This window comes from Volvox carteri (genome assembly GCF_000143455.1).
Source record: "Volvox carteri f. nagariensis unplaced genomic scaffold VOLCAscaffold_15, whole genome shotgun sequence".
NCBI classification, from domain to species: domain Eukaryota; kingdom Viridiplantae; phylum Chlorophyta; class Chlorophyceae; order Chlamydomonadales; family Volvocaceae; genus Volvox; species Volvox carteri.
In genome coordinates, this window is record NW_003307558.1 from 529,077 (window position 1) to 549,080 (window position 20,004).

At 58.7% G+C, this 20,004-nt stretch overlaps 4 protein-coding genes across 4 annotated transcripts; 2 read left to right on the plus strand and 2 right to left on the minus strand.

Moving 5' to 3' along the window:
• Positions 1-133: 133 nt before the first annotated feature.
• On the minus strand, positions 134-5,918 carry VOLCADRAFT_104365 (uncharacterized protein; the record flags this gene model as incomplete). The annotated part of the gene is made up of 8 exons (XM_002949669.1): positions 134-244; positions 967-1,003; positions 1,870-2,256; positions 2,614-2,807; positions 3,136-3,302; positions 3,831-5,278; positions 5,556-5,643; positions 5,840-5,918. 8 exons carry the CDS (start codon positions 5,916-5,918, stop codon positions 164-166), a joined length of 2,481 nt encoding a protein of 826 aa, XP_002949715.1. The 3' UTR covers positions 134-163.
• Positions 5,919-8,411: 2,493 nt separating this feature from the next.
• Positions 8,412-10,889, minus strand: VOLCADRAFT_59597 (uncharacterized protein; the record flags this gene model as incomplete). The annotated part of the gene is made up of 5 exons (XM_002949670.1): positions 8,412-8,519; positions 8,939-9,034; positions 9,296-9,427; positions 9,900-10,005; positions 10,660-10,889. The coding sequence occupies 5 exons, from the start codon at positions 10,887-10,889 to the stop codon at positions 8,412-8,414; spliced, it is 672 nt and encodes a 223-aa protein (XP_002949716.1).
• Positions 10,890-11,663: 774 nt separating this feature from the next.
• On the plus strand, positions 11,664-13,071 carry VOLCADRAFT_90013 (uncharacterized protein; the record flags this gene model as incomplete). Its single annotated transcript, XM_002949560.1, has 2 exons — positions 11,664-11,714; positions 11,941-13,071. The coding sequence occupies 2 exons, from the start codon at positions 11,664-11,666 to the stop codon at positions 13,069-13,071; spliced, it is 1,182 nt and encodes a 393-aa protein (XP_002949606.1).
• A 953-nt stretch (positions 13,072-14,024) lies between these two features.
• Positions 14,025-17,344, plus strand: VOLCADRAFT_117297 (uncharacterized protein; the record flags this gene model as incomplete). The annotated part of the gene is made up of 7 exons (XM_002949561.1): positions 14,025-14,264; positions 14,359-14,535; positions 14,783-14,954; positions 15,495-15,635; positions 15,978-16,123; positions 16,637-16,804; positions 17,144-17,344. The coding sequence occupies 7 exons, from the start codon at positions 14,025-14,027 to the stop codon at positions 17,342-17,344; spliced, it is 1,245 nt and encodes a 414-aa protein (XP_002949607.1).
• Positions 17,345-20,004: the final 2,660 nt, after the last annotated feature.

The window sequence follows — 20,004 nt, forward strand, 5'->3', positions numbered from 1 at the left end:
ATATAAGGCACTGGCACTCACTGGAATATTTCTGTCTGTTTTGGCTCCTGACGCTCCTGAAGCTGTCCCACCGAAATGAGCCCTGGAAGCGCCAAATGACAGACACACAATTCACGAAAAACAGTAATACACCGTCGCCTAGGGACTATTTTCCAGGGACTTCCTATACCAGCTTAACCGAATCGGGCGAACACACAATCCCGAACCAAGACGTGGGGCATGTGGGTGTCTTCTTGATCTTTGCCTGGGGGGGGGGAAGAACTGTAGTGTACTGCGGTGCCGTACACTTAGATATTCCTCTCAGTACCGGAGGTAGTTGGAGGATCGTATTGTGAGGTGAGACGCTTTTTGAGCTGTGATGTGTTGTGATGTGGTGCGGTGGGTGCTTGTGGAAGGTGGAGGTGGAGGTTCCTTTGTCTCGGTCCGTTGGGAGCTCACAACCGGGGTTTGGGGCTTTTGCCGTATACGCGCGAGTGACGTGGGGGCCCTGTTGCCTTGTGTTTGCGAGGAAGATGAGTGGCATTCGGGTTGCGCGTAAGCGGGCGTATGTATGTTTGTTTGTTTGTCCTGAAGATTCTTGCTTACCCGAGGGCGAGGGGTCAAAGACCAGTATGCAAATGCGCAATAAGTATACCCTGGCCCGCACCGTGACGGGCCCGCGCCACACACTTCTAGTGATGACGTCGAAAATTATTCACACCGTCAAGAGGTGGTATATGACATAAATCAATAGTCCGCACAGCACCCAATTGTATGGTTGCGCGCAAATCACAAATAATGCACACTCTTTATATGTACAGCGTTACGTGCAGCAGCAGCAGCAGCAGCAGCGTTGGTCGTATATATATATGTGTGAAAGCGGCGGCGCGACGGCGGGTCCCCACCAGTAACTAGAGGGCGCGCCGATCTCCTCTCCTCTCTCCAAACTACACGTCTCTATAGAGGGTCGGGACCTCAGCCCCTCACCATCTCCAATAGGAACCTCTCCGGTACCTCCGGTAGCCTCTAACGGTGTGGCTGGGAATGGGAAGGGGTGCAGCAGCACCTCCTAGGTGGGATGCATAGTCACAGCAAATTGTACCGCCAACAAAATGTTAATACACGGACACGGTACCAGGTGGTATCCAACCAGCCGCAGATGCAAAAGCACATGATGCCGAAAGCCATCCCTCCCGGCTTTGCCGGCTGCGGAGCCTCGTGAACCCGGGTCATAATAACAATAATAATAGTCGCTCAGCTGAGTGAGGAAAAGAAAAAGCAGCGCTCATGGACTCAATCTTGAGGTAGAAAGCGCTGCTTGGAATCGGCAGCAGCCCGCCAGCCAATCCATACGTTTAGTTTTAGTAGCAGTGGCCGCAGCCGCAGTCTCCAGAGCGCTCCCCGAGCGCGACCTTGAGGCCTTCAGGAATGACTTTCTCTCGCGCATTCCAGAGGTGTGTATACAGATGTCGACCAGTCTCTCCAACCGAAACATAGAGCAAGAGTAGGAAGCAGCTACAGACACACAAGCTCAACTCACCCCGAGCAGAGTATGGACAGAGCTCGTTACTTCTACCTGCTCCCACGTTGTGCTGTTTCACGTATGACAACAAGCAGATTATATATATGGTATGTATATAGGCAATTATATATATAGGCAATCCGGAGGCCATGAACACAGCCTGCTTTGGTTACTTGGCCCCTTCTCCCTCTCCTGCCGCGCCCTGCCGCTCCTCATCATGCACAAGGACGCCTTCCTAAGAACACAACCACCACTCCCGCCACCGTCATTACCACAACCAGCATTATGATCGCGGCGACGGCGATATCCCCATAAGTAATACATAAAGCCCGCATCAGCGCTGACCAGTGCATGGGGCGGGGCCCTACCTTCGCCGCGCGCCCCGCACCCATTCCGCGAAAGACGCCGAATGGTACGTCAACATGTGCCGCCGGGCGTCGACGCTGCCTTCTGCAGTGTCGGCATCATCGTCACCATCTGAGTCGTCTTCTTCAATCACCATCACATCGCATGTCGCACCGCGAGCAAGTACGGCAGATCTTTCGAAGCGCCGTAGCGGCCGTTCGCATGCGTTCGTGGCTGGCGGTGGACGACTGGCTGTCGCAGCCGCCGCCGGGGATGCGGGCGCCGGTGACGCGACGGCGGCGGCGCCGCGGCCGCCACCGGGAGTTCGACCCGTGGCGCCGTCAGTGCCATCGGAAGCTGTCGGCGCGACGCCGTCTCGGCTCGGCTGAACAACGGCGTGTTTCCCACGCCTGTTATCGGAGGGTCCAAACCACAGGCAGATACTCGTCGCAGTGAGTGACCCATGGGTCACAAGCCGAGTAATGGCTAACACACAACATTAAGGACTGCGAAGAAGAGGCAGGTGAAGATGCGATATGTCGAGGTCGCAAAACTACAAAACCATCCAGCTTATAAAAGTCCAGATCGTCCAGCATCACATCAGATAACAGAATTCATGAGTTTGGAAAGGTGGAAAGGTTCACCAAGGGCATATGCCGGGAGAGGGACCGCAAAGTCTGTGGGGCCGTATCCCCGTGTGCTTCACAATAAATGACTTGTAAATTTTCAAGGCGTATTCTCCCAAAAAATGCACTTCGATGTCGTACCTAGGGGACGTGCCGTAGCAACTCTCCAGAGGTGGCGTCACCGTCGTCGCCGGGGGCGGTCGCGGGGCTGCTGCAGCGCCGCCGCCGCCGCCGGGTTGTGCACCGCGGGCTGCCGCCGCCGTCAACCGCGTCTCTGACTCCGCCAGACGGGCCCTACACTCCTCCAGTTGCTTCCGGAGTTCCTCGTTGGCGGCCTGGGAAATACGGCACACACCGTCGTACAAAAGAAAGTCGTACATTGCGCGCGCGAGAGAGTGCGTTATTGACTGAAGCTTAAAGACATTACCTGGCGTATTGAGGATCAAAGCAGCAGGAGTAACATGATGAAATCCGCCAACTAGGCTGTGGCAGGGCCCACATCAAAGCTACAGCCAACTATTATTCTTGATGCGCATTTCTCCGACCGGTGAGACGTGGGCCCCCAAAGCGGGTGTTCAATCCTGTCATCGTCGATCGCGGGCTGCCTGGGCTACATCCCAGCGTGAAGCGAACCGGTCCCCGATACACTCCCAGCCCCCTCACCCTCAGCTTTTCCGCCGCGCGCTCGGTCTCGATGATGACGCCGTTGCCGGCCGCATCCACCTGCCGCTGCTGCCTGTCTGGATTGGCCGACGTTCGAGGTGGCGGCGGCGGCGGCGCCTGAGCCGCCGTCACATCCAATGCGTTCTCCACCAGCGCTTCCACGAGTTCTGAGATCAGCAAGAAGAAGATGATGGTGATGATGGTGGTGGTGATGGTGATGATGATGATGATGATGGTGGTGATGGTGATGATGATGATGATGGTGGTGGTGGTGATGGTGATGATGATGGTGGTGGTGGTGGTGATGGTGGTGGTGATGGTGGTGGTGGTGGTGATGGTGATGGTGGTGGTGATGGTGATGATATGCCGCAATACATGATGTTCAGGGGAGGGGACAGTCACATGCGGGGCAGTGCATCACCGCCATCAAACCCCGATTTCGCCCCTTCGCGCTCTCAGGGCTGCATGACAACGAACAGCACAAGCACAGGACACCACCACCACCAACAACAACAACAACAACAACAACAACAACGGTGAAGCCGCGCGCCCGGCCCTGCGCTGCGTTGGTCAGGCCCCCGGTGCTCGCCGTCCTTTCCCAGGGCGACCTTTGCCCGCCGTGTAACACACCCCGCCAACAAACACCAATGACAGCCAACTGAGAACTTTCCGTGTACGACTCTACGGTGCCGTACCAGCTGTACTCTCGTAGTATGCATCCAACGTCGCCCACGCCTCGTGTATCGTACTGCCAAGTTGCTGCCGCCCCGCAGGCACCGCTGATGACAGCTCCTGTCGTAGCATGTGAAAAAACCGCCGTACAGATACCCGCAGCGCCCACTGCAGCTCCGGTGCCGACTCCTTCAGCGCCGTCAGCGTCGTACGCGAGAGCGGCGGAACCGTCGCCGCCGCAGGCGGCCCCGCTGCGACGGACGCTTCGGCACTCGCAGCCGCCTTTGCAGCGCCCGCTGACGGCGGCGGTGATGACCGCGACCGGAAAGCAGGCGCACGCAGCGCTAGAAGCGCCCCGGTCGACCGCTGAAGGTCGGCCGTGATATCGTTCAGCGCCTTCGCTGCCGAGCTGTTCACGGTGGCGTCCCCGCTGCCGCCGCCGCCGCCGCCGTCGCTGCTGCCACACGCTCTGTTTGCGCCCTCGGAAGGGCCCTCCCTGGCATCTGATATCCGTTTGCCGCCCGCACTGCCACCGTCGCTGTCGGCCAGAAGCCTGCTGCCGCCGCCTGAGCCTGTGAGGCTGTGTGAGCGGCGTGGTGGCCCGTAGGGGCTGCCGTAGGGTAGGCCCGGTGTCAGGGGGGACGCCACGGCCCCTTCCGATGTGCACGGCAGTAAAGACCCCTGGGGAGGCGGCTGCGGCGGAAAGCTGCCACCCTCCGAGAGTCCAGCAGAGCTCGTGTGACGACGGCTGCTGCTGGACGATAACAAACCGCCGCCGCCGCCGCCGCCACACCATCCACCACCTGAAGACTCCCCAACAGCAGCAGGGCCGGAGGAAAAAGACGGCGCGGCGGCGGCGGCGCAGCCGCCGGCCCCGCTGGCGGCGAATACACCGCTTACTCGGAGCGGCGCCAATACCGCAGGTGCACCGCTTCGGGGCGGCGACGGCGGCGCCGAGCCTTCGAATGGCCCTGCTGCCGTCGGCGGCGGCGGCGACGGCAGGTCCAGGAAAGACGCCGGCGCCGATACCGACTGTACCTCACATAAGGTACCGCTGAGGGAGCGGCGGCCTGAGCTGGACAGCCCCAGCACGGGCCGTTCGAGTGGCACACCTCCGCCTCCGCCGCCGGTACCTCCCCCTCCGCCAAACGCCAGGAAGGGTAAGTCCAGCTTCGGCAGCCCGATACCGGGATTCCCGCTGATGCTGTGCCGCATCGGTGGCAGAATCCTTTCACTGCTGGTGCCGCCGCCGCCGCCGATCACTGGCATGGCTGCCGCAGCCCCGCCGCCGGCGAGGTTATTGACGCTGAGCGCCGCAGCACTGCTGAGGCTGCTGCTGGTGCCGTGGTGGTGCTGTTGCTGCTGGCTCCGATCAGCGCTGCCGCATCGGCTCATTCCTAGGGCGGCCGCTCGGCCGACTGGCATGGCGGGCACGCTGAGGGACGTGCTGAGGGCGATGCCTTGGAGATCCCTGCGGTGGCGGGAGGGCGAGGCGGGATGTCGCTGGCTTGACAGTGGGCGCAGTGACCAGGCGCTTGAGGGGGAACTGGAAGTGGACGCTTCGATACATTCAGGCACATCCTGTTTGGTCTAGACATGGGCGAATGTCGGGAACATGAGGGGAGTAGCTGGCCCCGCTGCTGGGGTACCTCGCCCCAGATCGTGCTGCACGCTGGGCGGCCCCGAACATGGCAGGATGGCACGTTAAAGAGGGGAGGTTCAACCGCGGGAATTAAACCCCGTCTTACGAGTGGCCTTCTCCACCCTCCGGAATAGGAAGGATTGGCTCCCCTGGTACCGAGTACGCTCTAAGTCTCCGCGAGCCGGTCAACTGTCCTGGTGAATTGGAGGATGAACTTGCGACGGGGCCAACTCCTGCGTTACGAAAGAGGAAGCAGTTGGATTTGCTGGAAGGAATGTTGTCATGCTGGGATACAGGTGTGCGCGAACAGCAACAAAGCGCAATTTGTTTGTCGAACATTTGTGACGGGCAGTGGAAGGGGACCACATGCGCTTGGTAAGGAAAGCGTACCTCCACGGCCGACGGCTGCAGGTGTGAAGCTGTAAAGGAAAGAATCTGATGCAGTGTTGGCGGATAACAGAGCAGTCATTAGGCCGCCTCAGGCAGTACAGGGCCTTTGCTCCTTTTGCCACCCCCGCCCGTGGTGAGCTCGAGGATTTGCGGGCCCACACAAGACCTCTGTTATGCTAAAAAATTTCAGCCATTTAAGCTAATCGGAATGCTTTTGCAAGGCCAAGGTAGGCAGGCCCTTCCATTTTAAACGCGCCCGGGCGCTTTGTCCCGATCTGCTCATCACTCATAGCGACGCATTTCAATGATGTCTCGAAACCGACTGCACGACCAAAGTTACGTTCTAATGTGACTTCCGTGTTTCTTTTAAAAACTGCAAAGTCAATAATACCGTAAGCATATACTAAGAGAAACTGCACTGTGCTTTGCACCGCTTGTTGGTCACGTCCGCTTGCCAAATCAGTCAGCACTGTATCGTACACTGCATCGTCCATTCACATCGTTACCAAATTGATCAAAATAATAAGCACGTTTAAGGATCGAATGTAAGAAGGTGAAGCAGGAAACTGCCCACTTGTTAAGTATACTTAACAATTGCGGACTAGAGGCAAGCAGTTGCATGGACTATCTGGTTTCGACAAGCCGAAGCAGACGATGCATTTGCAGAATCGTACATGAATATTAGCCGAATGCCTGACAGTGTTTAATGTTAAAGAAACGGGGGATTGTCGCACAGCCGAGTGAGGCGCCATACGCAAGCCAGAAGATGCCACAAATAAAATTCCTTAGCAACCTGTTACTGCCCTTGAACAGCTTACCGGCCTCCCTACAGCAGCTATGGGACCACATCATAGGATCGGAATTCGTAACCGAAACTCGCTGGGCGCTGAACCGCTCAACCGCTGAAACCCAAGCCGAAGCCCACAAGCCTGCAGCTACTTTTCCATAACCACACATGAACGAACACCAGTTAAAGCTTTTCCACCGAACCGCGTTTCATGGAGTCCAGTCCAAGCCAGCGCAAGTCTTCGGTCCAACCTGACTGACGTCTTCTCCAATGGATCGCGGAAATTCCTATGTCTTCCCCTAACGCGCTCCAACCGACCGAACCAGTCCGCACTGCCCCTCAACACGTACACCCACATGCTGTGTGGATGGATGACTGTAATGAAGCGCCATGCCAAGCCGCCCACCCATACCCTCCCCAAATGCGCCACGTGTCCACCAAGCTCTGGGGGCCTCCTCCTCCCCCCCTTCCAATCCTGGCATCATGGGCAGGATGTTACTTCACAGCATTAACCGAGAACCAAAATACGGTTGTTAACCGACTTGCTAAGTAATTTGTCTTCCGGTCTCACAGCTCCCTTCATTTCTTCTTCTCACTCACCTGCCGTGCCTCACCTGCCCTGGAACGCTTCACTCTTTCAAATCTCTAAGCCACTGCCGAGCCGCGGCCGCCTCTGCCTCAGCGGGGACTCCGGGCGCTGCAGACAGTCCTGATGCGCATCTGTGCACGTGGTCAGACGGTACACGGAAATGGCACCGCTGCCGCCGCCAGCTATACCAGACACCTTATCACTCCACCTTCACTCCACGCCACGCCGCAGACTCCAAACCCCAAGGCCACATAATCGCCATATGTACCTTCTCTCTCTCTCTACTGCATTACTTTACGCGGCAAACAAACTTTCCACTCTCCACTCTCCCTCAACTTCGCTCCCCTCCACTGTCACCACTTTCTGTGTCCCTTCATTTTACCGTCTGTACAGCACTGTACAGCATTGCCTAGCCGTACCTAACTCCGGGTTATGGCTCACCGGGAGAAAAACCCGCGCCCACTTTCTACCGCCGCTGAAAAACTACACCTCTACGCACCGATGCCGCACAAAAATCATCAATGTAGGATGTACGGGGTAAGACGCGCCCCTTCCCCACCACCCACCACCAGCGTCAACACCACCTCGGCTCTGAACCCTCCGCCCGCTTCCCTTCAACTCCCCGGCCCCGGCCCCGGCCCCGCCTCCGGGCCCCCTTCCCGCCCCCCCCCCGGCCCCCGGCTCCATCCCGGCCCACACGCCAACCACATGACCTGCCCCCTCTGCTAGCTAGATCCGCTGCCCCGAGGCGGCCTTCTCCAGCCCCAGCGCCAACACGCTCTTCACCAGCGCCACACTCTCCTGATTTGGGAAGGTGGGGGGAGGGAGGGAGGCGGCGGGAAGAAGGTGGGGAGGGAGTGTGTATGTGTGGGGTTGGGGGACAGACGAACCACGAACGAGTGAAGCTGCTGCCAGGGGGGGTTGGAGGGAGGGGGATGTAATCCAGGAAAGAGGTAAGGTGGGCCGCAGTGAGGAAAATGACGGGGTCCAGGGCGCATGGAAAACTTCATACCGAAACAAGTTCCGAATAGTCCAGCGACGTGTGGTTAGGATTTTACACTTATAAATCAGGTATGACTTAGGGTTTCCGTGTGTGTATGTGTGCGTCATGGTGGGTGGGGGGATGTGTACGTGACCCCAACGTACGGCGATGCAGTCCCCAGCCAAACGGTGACCTCCCCTCCCCTCCCCTCCCCTCAATCCACCTGCACAGCGAGGTCGATATCCGGTCGCTCCGCTTTACTGAAGGGCTGCAGCACATACGTGGCGATGGGCATGGGGCCGGAGGGCCGTCCGATGCCCACCTGCGCATCACATCACATCACCGGACCGCGATGGCGGCGGTGGCGGCAGGTCTCAACGGGCGTGAGCAACACCAACACACACAGCACACACCAGTGCGCCAATGCAGTAGCGACAGCCTGCACTCCGGCCCCCAGATTTAAGTGACGTGCCCCTCATCAATCCTCCCTGGGCGGGATCACCCCAGCAGAGGGCAGCGGCCCATACCCGCACCCGCACTCGCATACCCACACCCGCATACCCACACCCGCACCCACACCCGCATACCCACACCCGCATACCCACACCCGCACCCACACCCGCATACACGCACCCACACCCGCACTCCCACTCAGCCACTAACACCACAGCTCCGATGTGACCCTCATGCTCACAGGAAACTCCCCCCCCCATACCCCCCCCCTGGCCCCCACCGCCCCACCTTAATCCGGGGGAAGTCCTGTGCGCCCCCCATCCGGTCGATGATGGACCTCAGGCCGTTGTGGCCGCCGTGGCCGCCCTTAGCGCGGATCCGCACCTGACGGAGCCCACAGGAACCCACACGGGCCGGGACGGAGTGGGCCGGGGGCGGGGGCGGGGGCGGGGCATACGCATGGCGCGAGCAGGGATGCGGTTATAGCAAGCGTTAGTGATGCAGTGCATGGTGTGAGCATGGGGAGGGGAGGGGCAGGTTGTCGCCAATAAGTCCAATGTGGGGGGAGGGAGGGGGGCGGAGGGGGAGAACGACCTACCTCCCCGCCCCTCCCCGGCCCCCCCAACCACCCGCCCACCCGCCCACCTGCGCCACCGGCTGGTCCAGGTCATCTGACACCACCAGCACCCTGCTCGGGGGCACCCGGTAGAACTTGGCCAGGGCCGCCACGCTCTCCCCAGAGTTATTCATGAAGGTCACCGGCTTCACCAGCAGCACCTGGACGGGGGGGAGGGGGGAAAGGGGGGGAGTATGTATGTGTCTCTGCACATACATACATACATACACACATACATACATACGTACATACATGCATACATACAAACGTACATAGATACATAGGGCCCAGAAAAACCGGGCAAGGACCTCCTCTCCCCTTTCTCCTAGTTCCAAAGGATCTCCTGGGAACCCAGCAGCAGCACCGTGTGTCAACCATGAGGGTATGTACGTGGGGGGGACGTGGGGGGACGTACGGGAGAGCGGCCAGGAGCCGCAATACGGAGGAGGACCTCGTAATAGTGCAGTACGGAGATCAGTGATCACCACTGGGGACACCGCGTAACGTTACGCGAGGCGACGCGGGCGTGACGCAACACAGGGCCCGTTGTTCACCTCCCCTCTCCCCCCCCCCGTGCGGCCCCCCGTGCGCCTCACACGCACCTGATCCAGCTCCCCCCGGACGGCAGCTCACCTGCTTGCCATGCACCTCCCCCTTGCCCACTGCGGCGCTCTTCTCAAGCTTGCGGCAGTCGATACCCGCCTGGCGAGCAAGCTCGTCGATTACCATAAAACCCACGCTACGTTGTGGTCCATATGTGGGGGCGGGGGGAGGGGGGAGAGGGGGAAGAGGGAGGGGGGGAGAGGGGGAAGAGGGTGTGTGTGGAGGGGGTGGGGACCACCGAATGACAATGCAACGAGAAACAAGTGCATTGGTCGACCAGGGTTGCATCTGTTCGTCCGTATATCCGTCCAAAATAGCAGGAGGAGGCGGGGTCTCCTTTTTCTTCCCCCCTCGCAAACACCATGCCGCGTAGATCCGGTCAGAGCTGTTGTGAGAACAGGTCACTCTCTCAGTCTTTCATGTGTGTGTGTGTGTGTGTGTGTGAGTGTGTGTGTGTTTGAAGGGGGGGAGTGTCGTTAAAGTGTCGAAACGTAAAGCGGGAGAAATGCATGTGGATGTGCTGAACAAGTTTGCGGAGAGGCGAGAGACGGACGACTATGCGACTATGCAACATCCTGATTCATGCATATGTAAATACGTACGCATGCATACGTCATGCATGTGTACGAACATGCACACAGGGACTCACAGGGACGCACACAGCCCCAGTTCCCAGTCCTCGCTCTGGGGCCGTTTTATTAGATATATCTTTCTCCTCCGTTCTACCCTTCTTTCCGTCCAAGGTAATCGGCCCTCAACTCCTGTTGCTTAACTCCACTGCCCAACCCACTTATGACGTGTTTCATCGTAGTTCGAGCCCGGGTTACCCAGCCCCACGATGAGCCACAAGCCGTCCTCCTGGGACTTAGTCGTCTGCGGCTTTGACTGTGGTTTGGCGCCCGCTGCGGTCCTGGGAGCTGTGGTCACTGCTGCCTGAGCGGATGGCGAGCCAGCGGCGACATGGTGCAACCTTCGCCGTTTGGAAGGCGGCAAAGAGGCAACGCTTGGTGATGTGCACATCGCTCCAGGGCTGATGGTGCTCCTATTTTGGAGGTTCGTGGCTAACTCCGCATCCGCAAGCGAGCGCTTGCTGATTGCCCAGGCTTGCCCGGGTGGTACAATGGGCGTGCAATGCTTAAAGCCCTGACAGATGGTATTGGCTATTCTGTGTCCTAGAAGCAGGCTCATGGCGTTACGAATATGTAAGTGGCTGTGGGGCCTCAAGGCAAGCAGCGGAAGCTAGGCTAGCAGGCGCAATTTCCACAATCAGGCTAGCGTAACTATGAATGAGTCTAGGCAGGTACTGTATTTGGCACAGATGCATGGATGCATTCCAACCACTAACCGAATTTGTCAAATAAGTATGGAGAGAGCTCAGACTTCATTTGTTTTGGAAGGTGGTCATGCTTAGCCTAATAATCCCTAAAAACAAAAGCCATGTTTCGTACGCTGAAAAGTTGAAGTCCGTGCCTTTGCTTCCACGGCGGCTGTAGAAGCTAGGTAGCTGGAAAGACGTCCAATCTCAACACCATAAAAAAGTATAGAAAATTGCCGTGGCTTAGTACCTAGCCCGGCTTGCTGGTTCCCAGGAATGCGGCGTCCCCTTGCAATTTGTCCTGCTGGTTTCCAAGCAGCACCTTCAATTCCACAAGCACTTCATAAAGCGATAACCCCCATACCTGCAGCTGCCGGCGCTCGTTTAGCTTTCACACCCTCCTCGTCTTGGGGCCGCTGCCCAGCGTGTCAATCCACGACCGCATCCTCCTGCCGGCTAGCAGGTTGGGGCAGCGGATCATGGCGCCTGACCCTACGGACGACAAAACTCGCAGCAACGGTAGCGGCGGGGTTAGAGCCAGCTGGCGGCCGCGGACGCGAGGATCGCAACAGTGCTGCCGGCGGCACCGGCGGCAGCGATGCAGGGCAGCTACAACCCAAGCCGCAGGCCAGATATCGCCGTCTGGCAATGGGCGGCCCCGGGGGTGTCCCCTCAAAGCCCAGAAGATGGCACAAAGTCCCTTACCCATCCGGGCCCATTGAACCGGGAGCCGACACACACGCTTCTGCCCTGCAGCTGCAGCTCGGACACGGCAGTAGCAGCCGCAATGGCAGTAGCAACAGTAGCGGAAGGGGCGCCAGCGGAGACATGGCGTTGCATGAGCGGGAGCCGCATGTCGCAGCATCCACATCCACATCCACATCCGCATCTGGTCATAACCGCCAACACCACCACCATCACCAGCAGATCAAACAGCAGCAACCACAGCAAGGAGTACCACAGCGGCGGCGGCACAAAGGACAGGAGCAGCAGCAGCAGCAACAGCAGCAGCGTACGAGGCCTCCGGGCGGGGCAGCACAAGGTCGTGCGGCGTCCGGACGGAGGAGTAGCAGTAGCAAGACGTACGGCAACGACATTGGGGCCATTGATAACGTGGAAGATGGGGAGGATGAGGATGAGGACGGAGGGGAGTTTTTGGACCTAAGCGAAGAGGACCTGGAGGAGCTGGTGTTTGCCAGCGCACGTGCTGGCGGACAGCGAACTGAGGCGGCTGAACCCGAGCAATCCGCGGCAGCGGAGGCAGTAGCAGCGCCGCCTGCCGGCAAGCAGGGGCGCCAGCAGCGGGCCGGCGGCGGCGCCGCCGCGGCCGCGGCCACGGCGAGTGCTACCGCCGCCGTCGCCGTCGCCGGCCTGCCCAGCGAGGTCGAGGCTCTTGTAATGGCTGCCGTACGATCCGGGAGTGTCAGCAATGACGGAGCCATCCTCGCAGATCAGCTAAGACAGCTGCAAGCGGCCGCGGCCGCGGCTGCCACGGCTGGCAACGGCGGCGGCATCGGGTCCTCCGCTACTGCGACTGCTACTGCGGACACTTTACGGGCGAGCGTGACGGCGCTCGCCGATCTTCTGGATTGCGACGCCGAGGCCGCCGCTGCCGTACTGCTCAACTACCCCCGCTTCATTGGGGTGTTGTTTAGCGGTGGTGTTTGCGGCGGAGGGGACGGAGGTTTGGAGAGGCTTCGGTCATTCGCGGGGATGCTCAAATTAGACTTGGCGGAGGCGCGGGACATTGTACGGCGAAATCCAGCGCTGCTGCTTGCGCCGTACGAGCCACTGCGGCAGAAGCTGGTGGCGCTGGCGAATGCAACTGGACTAAGCTTGGCTCAGGCGACTGCCATGGTGACGACATACATGTTTCCCGAGCTGTAGCCGGCGGCAACGGGGGGGTTGTTGTAGCTGGGCCTGTCGCAGTAGCGTTGTGGTCTGTAGCTGGCTGGCGGCGTGCAGTGGTGGGGCGGCGTCAAAGGGAGCGGCACAGCAGTTGCCGCTGCCGCTGCCGCTGCCGCAACAAGCATGGGAGGGAATGGGATGGGATGGGAGAGCAAATAATGTGGACAGCACCCTGGCCAGACGTGGGTTTGTAGATGTGCATAGGTGCCGGAGAGAGGCAGAAACGAAGCAGGGAAGGGAGGGGAAGGGGGTGGCTAGGGAATGTGCGCAATAATTCCAGGGCCCCTGCTGTTGTGGTTTGTGTAGGTGACGGTTGAAGGGAGAGTTGATGGAACGTAGACAGCGCCAGTTTTGAGTAGAAGGATTGGGAGCGCCTGGGCGGTGGTCGCGGGGTGACTTGTACAGCGTTGGGTGGACTGGGCTTGAAGCGTCGTCAGGAGTAGCTGAGTCGTTGTATGTAGGCCGCGGCTGCTACCAGGGGTTACCTGGAGGATATGGCTTGGTGCACTCAAACGAATGGATAGCCGTCGTACAGCAGTTAGCGCCGTACTGTACATGGGAGCGGTTTCCTTGGGATTTACCCTGCGTCATGATCGAAAACTTTGGTAGCGTTGACCTGTACAGCTGTGAATCACTTCAGGGCGCTAAAAAGATTGGTGCAAAGGCGTTATGTGTGCATGTTCCAGAGATTCTAGGCTTGTGCTTGCTTAAAGCGGCTATTCGTTTTTGCTATGCATGCGTAACTAAAGTAAATAGCTGTAGACACTATGGAAACTCCTGAACCTGTTCAGCAAGAGAAAGGCGCTGGGCAGGCGGAGCCCAATGTCTCCAGCAGCCCGGCTTTAAGTGCGCCAGCCCCAGCCCCAGCACAACCAGATCAGCAGAGGCGTGAGGCGTTGAGGAAAGCTGGCGCTGATTTTTTGGAAAAAGCAATGCAGCAGAAAAAGGCAGGATCCCAAGACCCTTTCGCTCCTGTCACGGCACCTCCATCCACCACGCCAAGCATTCCCCGGGCAGAGACGAAATCAACGAGCTCGATTAGGCGTCGGGCGAAGCAGCAGGTCCTCCCTGAGGATGTTGCTGCTTTCGGCGAGGTCTTTGAAAGCACCAAGCTGTACGTATACTGCGGACTTTATCTCGCTTGCCAGGCAGCTATCTACGTTCTCGTCAAGGTTGGCCGGCAAGGTTTACGGCTGTGTGACACGTTACTTAGCTGCGTAAATTGCAACCATTGTCCGACGACCATGCCGCTGACGGTCATCGCAGGGCTCCCTGACAACCATGAAGACTCCCGGCCTCATGTCCTTTCTGCATATGGCATCAGTGTGTCTGTCATTCTGGCTTTCAAATTCCTACGACATTTTCGACATACGCCCCGTGCTCCAGAACCCACAGCAGTCACTGCGCGGCTGCAGCGTGCGTGCAGCCCTGTTTGGTGTTCAGGTCAGTCCTTGTTCACTGCCTAGCCACGGCTCCTCCCCTATCCTCGTAGCACCCCCTACCCCTCCTCGCTACCCCGCTGCTTCGTTTCCCCTCTCCCTCAACGCACCCCCATCACAAGCAAGCTTGCCGAATGATGGAAACACGCGTCATTGCTTCGGACCTCGGCAATTGATCCTCCTATCCTGCTTACAGTTATGATTTCCCGTCCCCCCTTCGCCTCTCCCCACTATGTGCCCCGTCGCCGCAGATGTTGACTCTGTACGGGGCTCTGCTGCACTCCTCCGTGAACATGGTGCTCAGTTGGGCAGCCACTGCCCCCCTGCTCATCGACACGGCGGTGGCGCTGGCAGCGGGGAAGCGCTCCGTACTGCTGTCGCCGCAGATCATCCCGCTGGTCGCGGCGGCGGCAGCTGCCACAGGTGGGTGATAGTGGGGTGGTCGGGGTGGGGCGGGGCGGGATGGGGTGGGGTGGGAAGCGTCGCTAAAGTGGGGTATGTAGTATGACGGTGTGTTCCGGGGCTGTTGCGGTTGCTCCGAGGGCAAATGGAAACGCTGAGGGAGCTGCAAGTGCACGTGTTCGATGGTGGGGGGAGAGGGCCGTGTGAGGTGAGGTGAGTGGTGAAGGTTGGGGATCAGGGTCGGGGGCACCGGGACCCGTGGGTGGGCGTGTGGCGTCGGGACAGAACCGGATCGTGTTTTGGATCGGGTGGGGTCGGGTCGGGGGATGGGATGAGGAGAACTTGCGGCTATGTGGATGTGGACACGTGCGCACGCGCACCAGGAATGAGCGAATGCGGGCCACCTAACCCACCCCGTAAAAATGTGTCGGCGCACGAGTGCCGATCCGACATCATCTAACGCAAGTACCCACCCGCACCTCTTAAATGTATGTGCAAGTAAGTCTGTATGTGTGTTTGTGTCCTTGCCGGTTTCCTGCCCTGTTCTGTCTCCTTGCGCAGCTCTGGAGGTCATTTTGGATCACACGCTGTCCTGGTTGTCGCTGCTGATGCTGGTGCTCTGGTCGGCCGCCAAGCTGGCTGAGACGGGCTGGCGGCTTGTGAAGGAGGACCCGTCGCTTGGGGGGAAGCTGCCAGGGGGAGGTGCGGGGCCGGCGGCGGGACTGAGGCCGAGAGGAGGGGTGGGAAGGAGGGAGACGGGAGCGGGTTCAGGGATTAAATCATGGAAAAGGGGATTGAAAGATGAACCGCTGGCGTCATGGAGAAGAGGGGAGAGCCTCTCCTTCCTGTCGCCTGTTCGACTGCCTTTCCGCCCCCCTTCCTGTCGCCTGTTCGACTGACTGCCTTTCCGCCCCCCTTCCTGGTCGCCGCCTTCAAGAACGCCTTTTGATAAGTTCTACGTCTGGTACACTCTTGCCCTGGCAGCAGCTTCACTCGTTCGTGGTTCGTCTTTCCCTCCCTTCCTTGCGTCCCGTCCCTCCTCAGACTTTGGCCACCTAGCCGCCCTCATCCGGCGGCTTTCGGACGCTGAGGGCTCCCTCAACCCGCCCTCCACGGCCCTGCTGATCAACTGGCTGCCCGCACTGCCGGTGCTGATGATCGGATTCCTGGGTCAGGAGGGCAACGAAATTGTGAGTGGCGAGGGGCGTGAGTGGCGAGGGGCGTGAGAGTGTGTTGGGTGGGTGGCCCCTGGGGACATGCGGTAGGGAGAGGGAGGGAGGGAGGGAGGGAGGGGGGGCTCAGGGCTGAGCTCCCAGGGCGGTGGCGGTACCTTTGCGCGCTCAGTAAGGTACTAAATGCTGGAAGTGCACGACACATGAGTTGTCTGCGGAGCTGCGACGGTGTTGGTCGTCGTCTTCCGGCGCTTCCTTTGACCTCCCGGGCTCCTGAACGCCCCTGTTAAGGACGGTGCACGGTGGGATCATTCCCGCGGCCTCCGTCCCCCCTGGAACCCCACAATGGCGCTAACAGGACTTGTTTTTTTTAAAGAAAAAAACCGGCAGTTCATTTCTGATTTCCTCGCAGTTCTGATTTCCCTCTCCAGTGGCGACCTTTTGCATCGCTCTCTAACTTGCAAATCGACTTGTGTTGCCCCAATCGCAACTCCTCCCCCCCCCCGTCCCGTCCCGGCCCCTCCCGTCCAGATCGACCACGAGCTGTCAGTCCCCGCCGTGAAGCTGATGCTGTTGTCCTGTGTGGCGCATGTGGGGATCACTTGGAGCCAGCTGCTGCTGCATGAGCGCCTCAGCGGAACGGCCAAGGCGGGGCTGCGGTGGGGGGCGCTGATGGGGGCGGTGGCGTTCAACCTGACGGTGAGTGGCGATGTGGGGTGGGTGTGTGATACGTCGGGTGGTGCATGACATGAAGGGCGCACGCGCACCTCACCACCAAGGTTTATTCGGCAGGTTGTTTGTCGAGGTTTGTCGAAAGGCTGCTTGCATGTAGGCGTGTGTGGTTGTCCGTGCCTCCGTCTTTGTGGACGCACCCACTACCATCCACCTGGGTGACCTGACCTGATGACCCGGCCCGGGGCTGCGTCTGCTAAATCTACGGCTGTCGCGGTACTGTTACTCTTCCCGTCTTTATTGGCAAATATGTTTTTAATAGTGGCGGTGGCGGTGGTTGTTGGTTGTGGTGGTGATGTCTCGCAGGAGAAAACCGCGGGTGCCAGCATCGGCACGGCGGTATGTGCGGTGGCAGCGCTGGGCGCTTCGGCCGCAGCGTCGCTACAGCGCCACAGCGCGGGTAGCTCGCAGCCGGGCCGCCAGCGGCAGCCCTTTGCGGGGTTGGCTGCGGTGGTGGCAGAAGGCGGCGCGATAGATGACGACGACGACAAAGACCCGGAGTCCTAGTCCGGCTGAAATCCGATCCGGAGTCTCGATGGGCTGTGTTATGTACTCTTCTCCCCCGCTGCTTGTGGCGCCATGCGTGGGGGCAACCTTCTCACAATCCGAATGGATCAGCTGAGGGAGGGAGGGGGGAGGGGGGGGAGAAGAGGACCGTGGGGAGGGGAAACACAACATGCGTGAGGAAGTGAGAGAAGTGAACTTTGCCGGTGGTGTCCAAGAGGTCCGAAGAAACTGCCCTGCCCCTAGAGAGGGAGTTCTAAGCGGTGATGAGGGAGGGGAAGGAGGGAGGATGGGAGGGTGGTTAGGGTTCTGTGAGCAGCAGGACGAGGACGAGGATGGGGGAATGGTTATCGGCTGCGGCCAGGTGGGGTTGAGACGGGGCGGGAGCAGGCGTTACAGCGGGATGGTACCGCTTGGAGGTTGATCGATGACGTGGCCAGGAGGTCTCCAGGATCCAGACAGCGGAGAGACCGTCCCGGTCTCCCTGGCTTCTGGATTAGGGATGTGGCATATGAGTGAGTGAGTGGGGATTTGGCACTGTGAGCTTTGGGGTTAGGTAGGGTGACAGGGGGGCGGGGTAGTGAGCCAGTGATGACGACGGTGGTGGTGTGCGGCGGTGGAGGTGGGGTTGGAGGTGGAGGTGGAGGTCCCTAGGGAGCCCCGTTACCCGCCCGCCTGATGTGGTTTGCAGCCCCGCGAAAGCTGCGACTGCGACTGCGACTGGATTTCCCATTTGAAGGCCATGTGACTGGACTGGAATCCGAGGTGGCATCACAAAGGGGGAAGGAAGGGGATGGGGAGGCGAGGGGCGGACAGAGGGGTTCGCTGGTACGGCCATGGCGGGGTATTAGTACTGGTTTAAAAGCATCGCCGGCATATTGTTTGGCATTTTACATGGTGTCCTGCGTGTTTTACACAAAATGTGTTGCGTTGGGAGGGCAGCGACACCTGACATGAGAACCACCCACCGGGGGAGGGTGTGTGTGTGTGTGTGTGTGTTCTGGGGTTGCGTCATTCTCCCAAGATTTCACGGAGCCGTACGGCAGCCCTGATAAGGCCCAAGAGCCAGGGTGCCGAATGCTGTGAGAAAAGATATCAGAAAGCGCACACACAAGGAGAGCTATTATTTAGCGTCCTACCGCACGGAATATAGTGCTAACAGACCAACCGTAAGGTATTGAAACGTGGGCTTTACGCTAACGGTCACGACGCCCACGTTATAATGAATCCCAGATGGCTTACGTGAGTGGCGTAAATTACGTCGTCGTGGGAAAGGTGCTATGGGGCTGTTGGGCTTTTATGGTCATTGGCGATGTTAACGCGGGAGTGCTTGGCGCTCTCGTTTCCTGGCATCTGTCGTAACCTTTACGCCAGCCAATAGAGCGAAAGACAGAAGTGGGAGACGCTTTGTGACCTTGCCTGTGACACGCTGGTTATATACCATACAGACAGACAGATTTTATTAAAAGCAGGCCCACTGGCTCAGCAGAAGGGTACGGTACATATCTATGTGGTACAGGATGCGCAATATGGTTGTAATGTGTGTCATATCGGGACGAGACGGTCCTCATACGATAATGTTAGTCAACATGGAGGGTGTGATGATGATGATGGCAAATACGTCATTCAAGGCGCTGGTTATGTTTCCAAAGCCGTCCTGGTCCTTCCAGGTTGGCTTTCTCTTAAGAGTTTGGGTTTAGGGTGTTCCTGCCGCGAAGTAAGCAGGATTGCAACATCATTCACTCGGTCTGCAGCTGTGGTGAATGGTTTGGCGCTGACCCTGCTGACGTTCACCATATTTGGGTTCCCAAAGTGCATGTTGCATGGCGTGCATATAGATTAGGCTTTATGGCTGTGTGGTGTAAGGTGGTCTGCAGACCAGTGCAGACTAGCTACGGGTAATACAAAGATCAATTGGCAACCTGCGAAAAGGGGCCAGAGTTCCCTCCAGGCTATAAACAACAGCGACAAGTGTTTACCTCACCGACTAAGTATGCCCGGTGTAAAGGTTATGGACCTTGCGTGGTCTACACAGGAGTCCGGCTGGCTGAATGGGGTGTACGTATGCGGCGGAGAGAAATAGACGACCGCACAGGGCTTGTTGTCTAGCTCAACGGACGTTACACGGTTCCAAATAGAAAGTCCTAATGGTCAGGATAGACCGGATAGTCAGATTAGACCGGATAGTTTCATTAGTGTCTGCCGTACACACATGTTTTGTCGATGCTACAGCCACATGACGCGACAGCGGCCCTAGCCAGCGCCAGGCCTGGATCGATATGTAACACACATGCACACAAGCAATGGTACATACGCACGTACCACAAACGGCCCCAAGCACAAACAGTTTCGTTTGGAATTTCAGGACCCCTTGTTTTGCTGTTAAAACATTACAACATGGTGAGCTGTACCACCCTGTAACAACATCAACATGGCGAACATTCGAAGGACATAAAATGGCACATACCGGGCGCAATGGCAGGTTTAGGCAGACAGCAGGAAAGGAATCGGCTATTCGGGATAGGGCGACTTGAGGCCGCAAGAACGCGCGACATGATCCTAGGTATGGAGGTGGTGAGGTGGTGTGGTACGGTGATGCAAACAGCCGCGGCATTTGGAACCGTCAACCTGGCGCCCCATAACGCAGCTTTTCTTCTTCGTAG